General features: G+C 38.8%; 1 protein-coding gene across 6 annotated transcripts in view; it reads left to right on the top strand.

Moving 5' to 3' along the window:
- The first annotated feature begins 1,773 nt into the window (after positions 1-1,773).
- The window catches only part of rgs19 (regulator of G protein signaling 19), a 48,587-nt gene continuing 37,470 nt past the window's right edge, over positions 1,774-12,890 (top strand). For 2 of the 6 annotated variants that reach the window (XM_026331689.2, XM_026331688.2), the window contains exons 1-2: positions 1,774-2,034; positions 2,114-2,165. In XM_026331689.2, the coding sequence (XP_026187474.1) occupies positions 2,024-2,034; positions 2,114-2,165 (63 nt within the window). In that variant the 5' untranslated portion in view covers positions 1,774-2,023. Of the gene's footprint in view, positions 2,035-2,113; positions 2,166-7,065; positions 7,177-10,393; positions 10,545-12,890 lie in introns of those variants that run through there. The other 4 variants (XM_026331692.2, XM_026331691.2, XM_026331690.2 and 1 more) reach the window with 4 other exon arrangements.

Below are 12,890 nucleotides of genomic sequence, written 5' to 3'. Positions count from 1 at the left end.
AGGCTGAGTATTAGTGACATTTCACTGGCACTTTGGCATATACTATTGGACAATATGCTAGTGGTATCAGTTACTTATACCCATACCGGAAGTGCAGTTTTATAAGACCGGAATAATAATAACATTTTATTCTATTAGGGCCCCAACCCACCACTCCCCTCTCTGTGTCACTTTCTCTTTCTCTCTCTTCTTGGTGTATGGTGCCCCCTCCTGTTGCTGCTGGTTCATTCAAATTATCACCACCGAAATGGGAAAATTGTTTTTGTGCTTACAGCCCTTATAGATTCTTGCAGTTGTGAAACTTTACTTTCATCATGGTGAAATATAACTTAAAAGTTTTGAAAGAAATCAAGCATGATAGATGAATGAGTTTCAAACACCTACAGATTTTATGTCCGAAGGTGTTCACCGGGGTTCGTAGAGGTGAACTACCTGAATGAAAGAAAACAACATTTGAATATACTGTGATGTACTGTCTGGATGTCCCAATATCTCCATAAAAAGCCTCCAATTAATCCAGAATGCTGCAGCCAGAGTCCTGACAGGAACTAGCAAGAGAGATCATATTTCTCCTATATTGGCTTCTCTTCATTGGCTCCCTGTAAAATATAGAATAGAATTTAAAATCCTTCTTCTCACATACAAATCCCTTCATAATCAAGCTCCTTCATACCTTAAAGACCTCATAGTACCATATTATCCCAATAGACCACTTCGCTCTCAGAGTGCAGGTCTACTTGTGGTTCCCAGAGTTTCCAAAAGCAGAATGGGAGGCAGAGCCTTTAGTTATCAAGCTCCTCTCCTGTGGAACCAGCTCCCAGCCTGGGTTCAGGAGGCAGACACTCTCTGTACTTTTAAGGCTAGACTTAAAACCTTCTTGTTTGACAAAGCATATAGTTAGGGCTGGCTTCAGGCAACCCTGAACCATCCCTTAGTTATGCTGCTATAGGCCTAGACTGCTCAAACTCAGACTGACAATGGTTTAACCAGAAATATGAATTTGAACAGACTGTAACAGGTGTCCCTGGTCCTGGAGCTGTATATCGCTGATGTGCAGTTACGGTCCCACCAACCTGCAGTGTCTATTCGTTGTTTATTGTTGCTGTTCTTTTCTCTCTGCTCTATCCACTCATCCCAACCGGTCGAGGCAGATGGCCGCCCAAACTGAGCCCAGTTCTGCTGGAGGTTTTTTCTTCCGTTAAAGGGAGTTTTTCCTCTCCACTGTCGCCAAGTGCTTGCTCATAAGGGAATTGTTGGGTTTTTAGTTTTAGTTTTTGTAAAGTGCCTTGAGATCATTTGTATTGTGATTTGGCGCTATACAAATAAAATCGAATTGAATTGAATTGAATTACTGTGCATGTAGGTTAAGCATATGAGCGCATAGGCATTAAACTTTTCTCATTAAAAACTGCAGGTGTGGCACCTTAATTCTAAATTTTTTTTATCATATTTATTTTCTATTATGAATTTACTCATAATACACCTGCATACAAGTAAAATTGTTTATCTCTGAAAACCTACACAGTTAGGCCTTTTATTTTTGCACATACAGTACTACAGCCTCTACTGCCCATATAAAGCTACATTTAATTGAATATGTGTAATATGTGTAAAAGAATGTATTGCCTAAAAATTCCAACGCATTGAAGTGGATAATAAAGACCGAGTTTTATCATAGAAACTCCGGGTTTCCTCCGGCTTCGATGGACGTATGAGTTCGCGCATGCGCTCTGCCGCCTGTGTTCGCCACCGCGGTGATTCCCCCCCCCCCAACACACACACGCTCTTTCTGTGGGTCTCTCTACCTCTCTCTCTCTGGGAAAAACCCGAGCAGGAGGAGAGCAGTAGAGGGGGGGAGGAGGAGGCCTCCTTCTTCCGATACAGCGGCCGAGGCAGGATATTTACAAAAAATAAATACATAAAATCCACGCACCAAATCCCCGGTGTGGAACGGCAGAGGAAGAAAAAAACACACGGATGTGCCTCCGAAAACGCAGCGGATACCGCCCTCCGGACCTTATTAATGCCAAGATTGTGAGTATCTGATCGGCTGCAGACACGAGCTTGATGAGAGGGGAGGGGTGCTGGTTTCACTTTAATTTCCCTTTGCCAGGTCCCCAGTCAGCGGCCGGGCTATTCCTCGCTCCGCGCTGCTTGAGGGAAAGGTCGGTCTTCGTGATTCCTTCCCCTCCCTGCCTCCTCACCCCTCCCTTCTTTACTTATTTCCTTTCATGCCTACTTACTTCCTTCTCAAGAACGAGCAGGAGAAATGCTCTCTATGGGGAAAAGAAGGGCTAGAGCGAAGCCCCTGTCTCTTCTTTCCGTCTTTTCCCAGTGTTTACTTCTAAGGTTTTCTTACTAGCTCTGGTACCGGCGGGGGTGGTCGGTCCCGAGCGTTCTTTCTTTGGCTTTTTTCTGTACACTAAAAAGGGTCGTGCAAAAACACTAACAACTCGTTGAAACCGAGGAAGAAGCAAAAAGACATTCCTGCGTTTGTGTATATTTTTATTCATTCGACATTTATTTTTTCAGTTGTCATGTGAGTTGCCAGTAAACTGATATTGCTGCTGTCGATAACCATGGAACATTCAGAGCCATGGTGTACAGGTGACAGCAGGCTCTGTGGGGGCACAGGTCGTTTTGAAAGGCTCAGGTCACGCCACATTTTTTCACCTAAAGTTTTATCACAAACTTCTTTCATTTGAATGGAGTTTTTACACATTTATAATAATCTCTCAGGAGCTCACATTCATTTTCCTTGACACATCCATTTTCTTTCTTGTCTTTAAGTTACTGTGTTTTCACAGTGAGGATAAATTTGAAATACAGATTTCCAAAAGAAAAACACTATCTATACAAAAATAGTGAACACTGCTGCTAGTTCAAGCAGGAACTTATGGTTAAGGGTGCTGATTTATGGAAGTTTGTTGCCTGTAGAAATTAGAGAAATTACGTAGGGTAATATGCAATTTGGGCTGATCGCATCTGGCCAATACGTCACAGATTGTGATCCAGCAGATTGGACTGGTGCATACTTGCCCCATTTGGTACAATCAGTAGAAGGGACTTTAATAGTGTTAGTGTTGGATAATAGGACGGATATGTCATATATAGACTTGATCTACCCGCTACTGGCCCATTCAAATCAGTGAAGAAATGCACTAATATTAATGGGGTGCACATGACATTAATTAAGTCTGTTTACAGGTCTTGGAAAATACTACTGCTTATGTGAAGAAAGTTATATGAAGCCTTTTGTGGCTTCAGAAAGAGAACACCTTTGTTGGAGTCCAAGAGTACATGTTTAAAAATGACAAGATCTGTGGATGTAGAGTTAGAGAGAAGTGAGCTTACAAGACCCACTTCTAATTTCTTGAGACTAGCAGTTTGTGATACATTGTCACTATTAGTATAATAAAATAAAATCTTTGAGTTATCAGCAGACATATTGCACTGTGGGTAAAGTAGACAAAGGGTTTCAACAGGAAAGAAGAGTGTGTGGAATATAAAAAGTCAAAACCTCTCATTTGATTTTGATCTTTTGTGAGTCCAGCAATTTTATAGAAGTGCAATGTTTAATTGGTTTAGTTTCCTTTTGATATTTACCATTTAGTAACATTAAAGTGGTAGGTAAAAACTAAAGTTGCTTATAAAATCTATGGCATGATTAAGGCTCAGGATAGTTGTTCAAAATGTAACATACACTTAAATGTTGCTGAAATTTTTTGGCCTCATCAATTTTTAGATGAATCTGACACTGACCATAATCTTGATTACAAAGCTTTTATCTTTCTATCTGCTCTTATTTGAACAACTGAACTCTGTCTAGGGATATTCCAAAGACATTCAAGGGTATTGTGATGTCACAGGTTTCTTTAACAGTAAAAGTGAATAGTGGTTGCTGTTCCCCCCATGGAACAGCGCACCAAACTCTGACAGGGGCTCACTCTTCCCATGATCCATTGAAAATGAAATCCCCAACCACAGCACATTTAACACAGATTCTGTGGCAGTTTATGTATAAACTGACAATATGAAATTCATACATCTATTATTACTACTGTAACATTCCAATGATAGTCTTATGGTATACATTACAGTATCTTGACAACCTAGTATAATTTTAATATTCCCGCTGGGATGCTTAGAAATTGGTATAATTCTTATTGCGACCATACAACGTGTCTCATCTGGTTAGCCACTTTTAAGAGGAAGAGACACAAAAAAGCAGAAATGAATGTATTGTTGCATTAAAGTATAATTAGTTTGAGCAAAGATGGTGTAATATTTTTCAACCTCATCCTTTCATTAGCTAGGAAATACTTTTTCATGAATAGTACTGTACAACTTTGGGTAAAGGTATTGCACAGGAAAGTGCTTTTGAAATACAGGCGAAAGGAAGTGTCAGACTTGTCAGGTTTTGAAAGTACAGCTTTGTGCATTCTTTCTCAATTTTCAGTTTGTTGTGTCCAAGCATGTGGAACTGCTGGCTATCAAATATCAACATCCACCTCCTTTTGGTTTTTGGGTTCTTTTCCTGTAGCCAATTCAAATTTCCTGTCAAAAAACCACAGGTATACAAACTCCTCCTCTATAAGATCTGTCATTTATTCACCTAAAGCAGCAGTTGAGTACAATTGCACCATGAATACCAGGATCAACACCTTAAGGTCTCAGGAAAAGAGGTGTATGTTTTGGAGGCCCAGTCCCAGTAAGACAGTAAGGCATCCATAAGTTTTTTTCCTTCTTCCCGTTGCCAGTTGCTACACATTTCCTGTGTCTTTCTTCACTGTCTGTTGCTTGCTTCCTCTTTTTTTCAGGTTGGTCATCATCTTCCTTTCCTGTGTCTTTGTCGCTTTCTATTTCCTCCTTTGTGTCTTGCATTCTTTCTGTCAGTCCATCTTTCCATTAGTGAGGTGTGTCTTTGTGTCTGTATGTGGTGGCCTTTCCATGTGTTTACTGTGAGCATCTGGTGGTTTTTACATTTTGCACTTTGCAATAGAAACAACAAAGTGCCCCAAAAGGGGCAGTGCAAATGTTGCCTAACATATTGTCACTTGACAGGATTTTTGAGTAATGAAGCCCTCAGAATTCAAACTCACTATAACTTTGCAGTCCTCTTCAATCAAATCAAAACAGTACAGGGAATCTATGGTCCCTCATAGTGGTACAGCATTCCACAAGCTATAGTAAAAATATAATATTATAAATAATATATATTATAGTAAAATATAAATTTGAGTGAGCCCAGTCATACTTTTGTCTATGGATATAATATGAATATGTCCATGGGTTTAAGGGTAATAGGCTACATCTCCATTAAAATGTGATCTGTCACACTTGTCACACTTGTCAGATTAAAGGCCAAGGTTGCTAAAATAGTCTGTGTTTCCACAAAATGACTTCTTAGTACCATTACCTTCCCTCTTGAAGCAAATTGGGTTTGGGGTTGTTTCCACCTTTCCAAAGTTTTGCTGTGTTTGCCATGCACTGTTTTTGAACATTTAAAATGTGACTTGATACACTTTTCTCGTGTTTTGTCCAGGTCTGCTGATACACTGATGTTCCAGTATCCAGTGTTTATAAGACCTGGGTGTGGTCCAATATGACTGATGTTTAGGCCTGAAGCAGTCTAATATTAAATAATGTTTAATCTTGTCTTGGTTGAATATTTGGTATTGGTGGTATTTGGTAGCATTAGCTTTGTTCAGTATTTGCAGGGTTTGAGCCCTGCTTTGGTCCAATATGAACAAGTCTTAAAGTCCTGGTTTAGTCCAAATGTATATGTTGTGGTTGGTCCAATATTCTTCAGTGCACAGAACTAGTTTGGGTCAATTCACTTATGATGCTGTTGTTACTCTATTTTGGTTCAGTAGTCATTGCTAGTCATGTGCTTTTTTCTGAAAGCACTGTATTTTCTGGACTATAAGTCGCACCGGGGTATAAATCGGTTTTAGTAAAATCAGCCTCGTTGAACAGAAAAAAACACTTTGGTGTATAAGTCATATTTGTAATTATGCAAATATACATAGTTTAGTCTAAATTAGCCTATGAATGAATGAATGTAGGATAAGCATAAGAAGAAGTAGAAGTGCATTATGAAATTCATTCATCCGTGTCAAGTAACGTTAAACAACTGCGCCAATGTCGGGGTGGGGGGAAGTGGCATGTCCTCTCAGATTGTCTGAATGCTCACTCTAAACTTTGTTTCACCTGTGTACTTATTACCTGCGCTTTTAGGTCTGCTGTATAGCTCTTTATCTTGGGCAGCATTTTCATTTGTGTTACACTAGGAGTTAGAGTCAAGCATGAACACAAATGTTTTTACTTTTTAGGCGGTACAGTATTATCTTCAAATAAGTCAAGAGTGCCAAGATTACAATGTAAAACGTGTGACTTCTCGACAAAATTACTGTAAATATACACATATAGGTTGTATACAAGTCACACTACAATCCAGAGGAATAAAAAAGGAAGAACAACATATATTCCAGAAAATATGGTAAAACATATGCCATCCTAGGCACCTGTTAGAGCAATGACATTCCATGATCTAATGAGAGAAGACTATCTCTAGACATCCTCAAGATTGTTTGCACCTGAGATGTTTATGGAAACAGACTGATTCACTTTCTTTCTGTGACTTCTTTGAATTTTGATTGAAAACTTGGTTCATGCTTATCATATGTATACCTTTTTGTACACCATTGACAGAAGATTTTTATGGCTAGAGGTGGATGCTTGAGAGACACACACTGACTTTGGCCTTTTTTTCTCCCTCTGTGTTTGTGTGTGTGTGTTGCCTGTGTACACCCTTGCTTTTGTGGATAAATGTGCATTCTATGGGTGTTACGTACTATGTTTTCTTGTGTGCTGTCTCTGTAAATTTTGTGTTTATGATTGTATACGCTCGTGGGATTCCACACATTTTCAAATATGACTGTGTGTTTGTGCTGCATTTGTGTTGTACTTGTATGCTTGATGGGCATATCTGAGTGACTGTCTATTTGTATGTTTAATTGTGCATTCCACCCTGTGTGTGTGTGTGTGCGTGTTTTTATAAAGGAGAGGTCCGAGGCAGAAGGGGTGATGACATGCATGTGTCCAGCCTGCTAACATCGCCGACAACTTGCACACTAATTGACTACGTGCCCTCACAACATGATGGACGTACTGGTAAAACAACTGCACCTCTTCCTCCTCTCTAACAAATGCACTTTTTCCATTATGTGTTCATCTCTTTATCTTGCTAATCTATCTCTTTATTTCTTTGTGTCACTATTTGCAAAATGCCTACTAAAATTTAAAGCTATGATCATAGTCCAGGTTGAAGGCAGACATCCACAGACTGTGGATGCACTCACAATTGCATACATACAGTGGAAATAAAAAGTGTAACACATTCCTGTTAAAAAGTCAGGTTTTTGTGATGTTAAAAATCCACAATAAATCATTTCAAAACTTTTCCCACCTTCAATGTGAACTATAACACTGAATGCTGTGATTGAATCACATTGAAGGTGGGAAAAGCTTTTAAATGATTTATTGTGGTGTCATTTTTTAACATCACAAAAATCTGGCATTTTAATAGGGGTGTGTACACTTTTTATATCCACTGTATTACACATGGGGATATATGTGCACAGGTTTGTTCCACGTGTACTCGAAAACATGGTGGCGATCTCCTGATGGCACTGTTTCATGTGGATTAGCAGCATTGAAGATGGTGTGTGAATACTTAACAATCTGAGCACCAAGGATGAAGAGTAAAATATATATATGCAGTGCTTGAAACAAGTATCAGCTCTACTTTTCTAGAGCATGTGTATTCACAAATTTAGGAGGGGCTGCAGAGCAGGAGTGAAGCATTGAGAAAAACGTAGGAGATTTAAACCATTTCTCCCAAAAAGTATTATGGGGAATGTGAGGTCACTGCAACAAAGTGGATGAACTTTCTGCTTTAGCTAGCAGCCAGCAAGAGTACAGACAGTGTAGCTTGCTTTGCTTCACCGAGACCTGGCTGCATGAAAATATACCGGACAGCTCACTTGAAATGCCTGGGTTCTCACTAGTGCGAGTGGACAGAGGGAAACAGAGAGGCAAGAAAAGAGGAGGCGGTCTCTCTGTTTTTGTTAACTCCAAATGGGGCAACCCTGGACAGTGAAGGACTGCATCTGCATTCCAGACATTGAGCTGTTGGTGGTTGGACTGAGGCCATACTACATGTCCCATGAATTTTCACACAACATTTCTGTGACTGTTTACATCAGCTGCAGCACAGAGTGCATGTGACATCATCCACACAGTTGTCACTGGTCTCCAGACAAAACACCCAGTGCCCTTCTACTAATTAATGGGGATTTTATCCATGTCAGTATTTCGGGAACTCTGACCAACTTCATGTATGTGGACTGTGCAACACGAGAAAATAAGATTCTTGATCTCCTTTATGCCAATGTGAAGGAGGCATACAGCTCTTCTGCCCTCCCCCCACTTGGTGGACAGACCACAACTTAATATATCTAGTACCAACATACAAGCCCGTAGTAAGACAACAGTCTGCTACGAAGAGGTATGTGAAGGTTTGGTCAAAGGATGCTGAGGAAGCCCTGCAGGAGTGGGTGGACAAAATCAATTCCATACTTCTCTCTCGTTACCGTTTCATTTGGTTTTCTTGTATTTTGTATTTTATTTTGCCCTAGAAATCCCAGGCGGAAATAAACCTCTTTTCGTTCTGCATTTGGGTCCTACCACCTCTCCTTCGCTCCTGCACCCCTCAACACACACCGGCTCATAACACACACACACAAACCCCCAAAAATAAATAATTACTTTATTACTTTTCTACATACAAGTTAATTACTTTATTACTTTATTAATTACTATTAATTCATATAATTTAAATTAAATTAAATTTAATAACTTTAAATTAGAATAACTGCTGTAACAATTGAATTTCCCCTCTGGGATTAATAAAGTACTTCTTCTTCATCTATCTAACATTCAGTGATATTACTCGATGGCAACACTGCAGATGTTTAAGATGTAAGACGTTTAATCAAATACTAGAAAAAAATAGTGGCGGTAAAGGTTGTTTGTTATGATGCAGTCTTTATTTCAGGTGGCACCACACCTGCTGTAATACTGTGAATGAAACCCTCTGCATATGTGGCTGTCTCTACCTGAATGAGTTTAAAATTTGCCGATGCAAAGTAGCCACGATATTCTTTACCTTAATGCAGACAAAGTTACAAAGTATGAGGAACTATTTCATTCTTTATTCCACAGTCAAAACAGATGCAGCTTGGGTTGGTAACTTTAGATATGACTGTGAGTGTATGTTTGTTTGTCTCTGTGTGTCAGCCCAGGGATAGACTGTACCCTGCCTCTCGCCCCATGTCAGCCCAATGTCTGACTGTGTAACTCACAGTTGGATTATTTCTGTGGTCATGCTTGTGGTCTTGCAAATTTTGGGGTAGAACCAACTATGGTTCCCAAAGTATATTTCAGAAAGAAACAGTCTGCGCTTAATTTACTTCCAAATCCTGGGTCAGTTCTGACGAAATTATTTAACTATTGTGTCATGTTTTATTAAGAATTACTGTGACAAAGATGCAAAAACAAGGCATTTTGAATTGCGTACTGTTTCAATTTGCTGTTCTGATCAATACATCACCGGCTGACCTTGGTGCATTTCATCTATTTATCAAAGTTTCCAATGATGCTTTAATCAATCACCTCACCCATTAAATATATGACATTTGCTATATGATCCAGGTCCCTGACAGATGTCTGATTATTGGACATCACATTCTAAAACTAGCAGCTAAAACAAGCTTTATTCTTCATGAGAGACTGTTCACAATTTTTTGGAATGTGGCTACAGGTTCATGTAATTTTGCATTCTGCATTAATAATATGCATTCTCAGTTGATCTCAGTAAATCAAGGTACTCTCAGCAGCTCTGCAGACAGCTGGCTTGTATCTATAAAAGAACAAGCATGTAGGCCTGGAGCATTTGTGTTCTTGAGTGAAACCTCTTCATAATTGTAAAGTGTAGTGTTCTTGCTAAAGAGAGACAGACTTTGACAAGTCTAGACTGTACTCCAGGGATGTCCATGTTCAGAGAAAGAAGGAATGCTAGTGGTGTTTTTTCCCCCTTCTTTTACCAGCATTTCCAATAAAGCCATCATACCACTAATTGGTTCATGTAGTCTTGATGGGTTTGGTAGGCTTGGTGCATCCGTGGGTGTGTGTGTGTAGACATCAGGTCTGATTCATCAAGTTTCAGAAAGAAACCAAGAAACCCTCTGTGTCACAATACCTCTGACTCCGTTTCCTGCTTCTCTCTCTCTCTCTCTCTCTCTCTCTATCTATCTTTTCCCATTGCCTTGGACTGCTTTTCGTCTCTCTTCTCCTTTAAAGGAGTGAAGGCACATTGATAGATGGGATCATTGTAAATGTTAGCAAAACAGGGAAAAAAAGGACCTGTTCTTTCATTCAGTCATCCATCGTTGTTCCACTATTGAATCGTCTCGTCTCTGGTGAGCTTTGCTGCTGAATAGGTTCTGTTGCTAAACATGGAATGTACCAGCTATTAATCAGGGTTTGGTTATGTTGCACAGTCCTAAGAGTTGTAACTTTCTAGTCCAGTAGTCAGACATCACCAGTGTGTGTGTGGACTGATTCCTTATCTGGCTGCCCATGCTTAAAGTACTGCTATTGGATGTTGCTTCACTGAAAGTTGTGTGATTTAATAAAACATTATTATTATTATACAGGGGAAATATTGGAAATTATGTTGTCTGTCTGATGAAACACTTTAACACTCAGAGATAAATGCAAAAAATGCATTGTCATCAAGCTTTAATCAAGACAGTTTTTTTTTTTCAGTTCCTGAAAAGTGGTTATTCTTGGCAAATAAAATTTTGCATGTTTTGGGTGATTGGCAACAAATAACCAACCAATCACATTTTATATGTTGAGAATTTTAAGGATTTAGATGGATTTACAACTTTACAGACAGGCCTGTGCTTTAGTTTATTATTATGTTGTTGATTCTGCATTGGCTGACTTGGCAATAACTTATATTCCTTGAGTATATGTAACAGTAATATGGAATCAACAAACAGTGCAACATCCATAACAAAAAACAAATCCAGTTAGTTGTTAGTTAATTTGATGTCTTTCTAATGTGATTAAGGTCTTTTTAGCAATGCAAACACTGAAAACAAATTACATAAACACAAGATGAAAACAAAAACCCAGTTTCCCATGTCATATTTATGAGTTCTGAACCTAACTATGTTGAATATTTCAGCAACTGGATAGCAAGGCCTAGTAGATCAAGACAGGTATGACAACTCTCTCAGTATAAAAAAATGTAAAAAAATACTTTTGAGTTATTTCTAAATTCAAGTAAAATCAAGTTATTTTAAACCTTATGAAACTAAACGTGGAAAAAACGCCTGGAAGAATTACCAGTGCATTCAGTGCTGATTTGATTTTGATTGTGATTCATTTGAGATTTTTGTGGGCTCTCCCTTTTTACTCCAGCTTCCTCTGACAGTCCAAAGACATGCAATTTGGATTTAGGTTAACTGGTGACACTAGGCGTGAATGTGAGTGTGACTGTCTGTCTCTATGTGCTCCCCTCCCTGTGATAGACTGGCAATCTGACCAGGGTTTAGCCCACCTCGCCCGATCCCATTGTTACCTGGGACTGGTTGTTGCTGTCTATCTACACGGATCACCACTTTGAGCTTTAAATTGACAATAAAATGACAAAGGGCCTCATGCAACACAGCTGCCATAGTCTCCTCCCAAACATTCCTTCCTTTTCTCTGTTCCAAGTCACCAGGCAAGTCACCAGAAGAAAACATAGCAGTGTCAGTAATCTTATTAGGGGGCTGTAAATGGTTAATAAATAATAATAGTAAATATTGCATTAATAATAATATTATTCATTAATATTAACCTTGACACTCACAAAGACATTAAAAATAATCGTTTGAAAAGGCCAAAACATTTACACATTGATCAAAACGTCTATCAGAAATATTAAACTATATTTTCTAAAAAAAAAAAAAACATCTATCATAATATCAGACAGCACTAAAGTGGATCATACCATCTTATCTGATTCTATTATTGAATTGTCATACTATTGAATAGGCGTTATCAGCATACATCAGTCCTATTTATATAAGTCAGTAGGAGCCTACTACACCTACTGGAGGCAATGAGTTAATGGAGAGTAGCCACATAAATGTAGGTTTTTGTTTGTTTTATTGCCTGACTAACCAAGATGTTTTGATGCCTAAATGTAACCAAGACATTTTATTTCTGAGATGTTTTTTTGTCTAAATCTAACCAACACATCTTAATGCCTGAATATAACTGAGTAGTTGTCATGCTTAACCCTCTGGGGTCTAAGGGTGTTTTGGGGCCCTGGACAAGTTTTGACATGCCCTGACATTTGGTTTTTTTAGTTGCTTTTAAACATATTAATGGCTAAAGTCTTATAACACTGTAATCAGCACAAACTGGGCTACAATAATATGTGAGCAGCAAGTTTATACATGATTGTGTTTTTGAGAGAACAGCATTTATGAAGTGAAAAGTCACTGAAATAAGGCCATAAAACACATACAGAACATTGGTTCACAAGACCTTTGAGAACTGCATCTTGTAGCCATGAGTATTTGCTTTGAAATGATGTGAAAATCATCTTGATCACTCATTCACAGAAAACAATACACTGATTTACATTTTCTAAGACACTTTTTTGAGTTGAAAAGACATATGCAGGAAGGTGTGCCTGATCATGAATAATCATGTGATTTACCTGAGAAGACAAAGACCCGCATAATGAGCTGCATAATGAGCCT

Source organism: Mastacembelus armatus, chromosome 7 (genome assembly GCF_900324485.2).
Source record: "Mastacembelus armatus chromosome 7, fMasArm1.2, whole genome shotgun sequence".
In the NCBI taxonomy this organism is placed as follows: Eukaryota; Metazoa; Chordata; class Actinopteri; order Synbranchiformes; family Mastacembelidae; genus Mastacembelus; species Mastacembelus armatus.
Note: the sequence above shows the minus strand (reverse complement) of the source record. Positions and strands in the feature narration are given on the sequence as shown.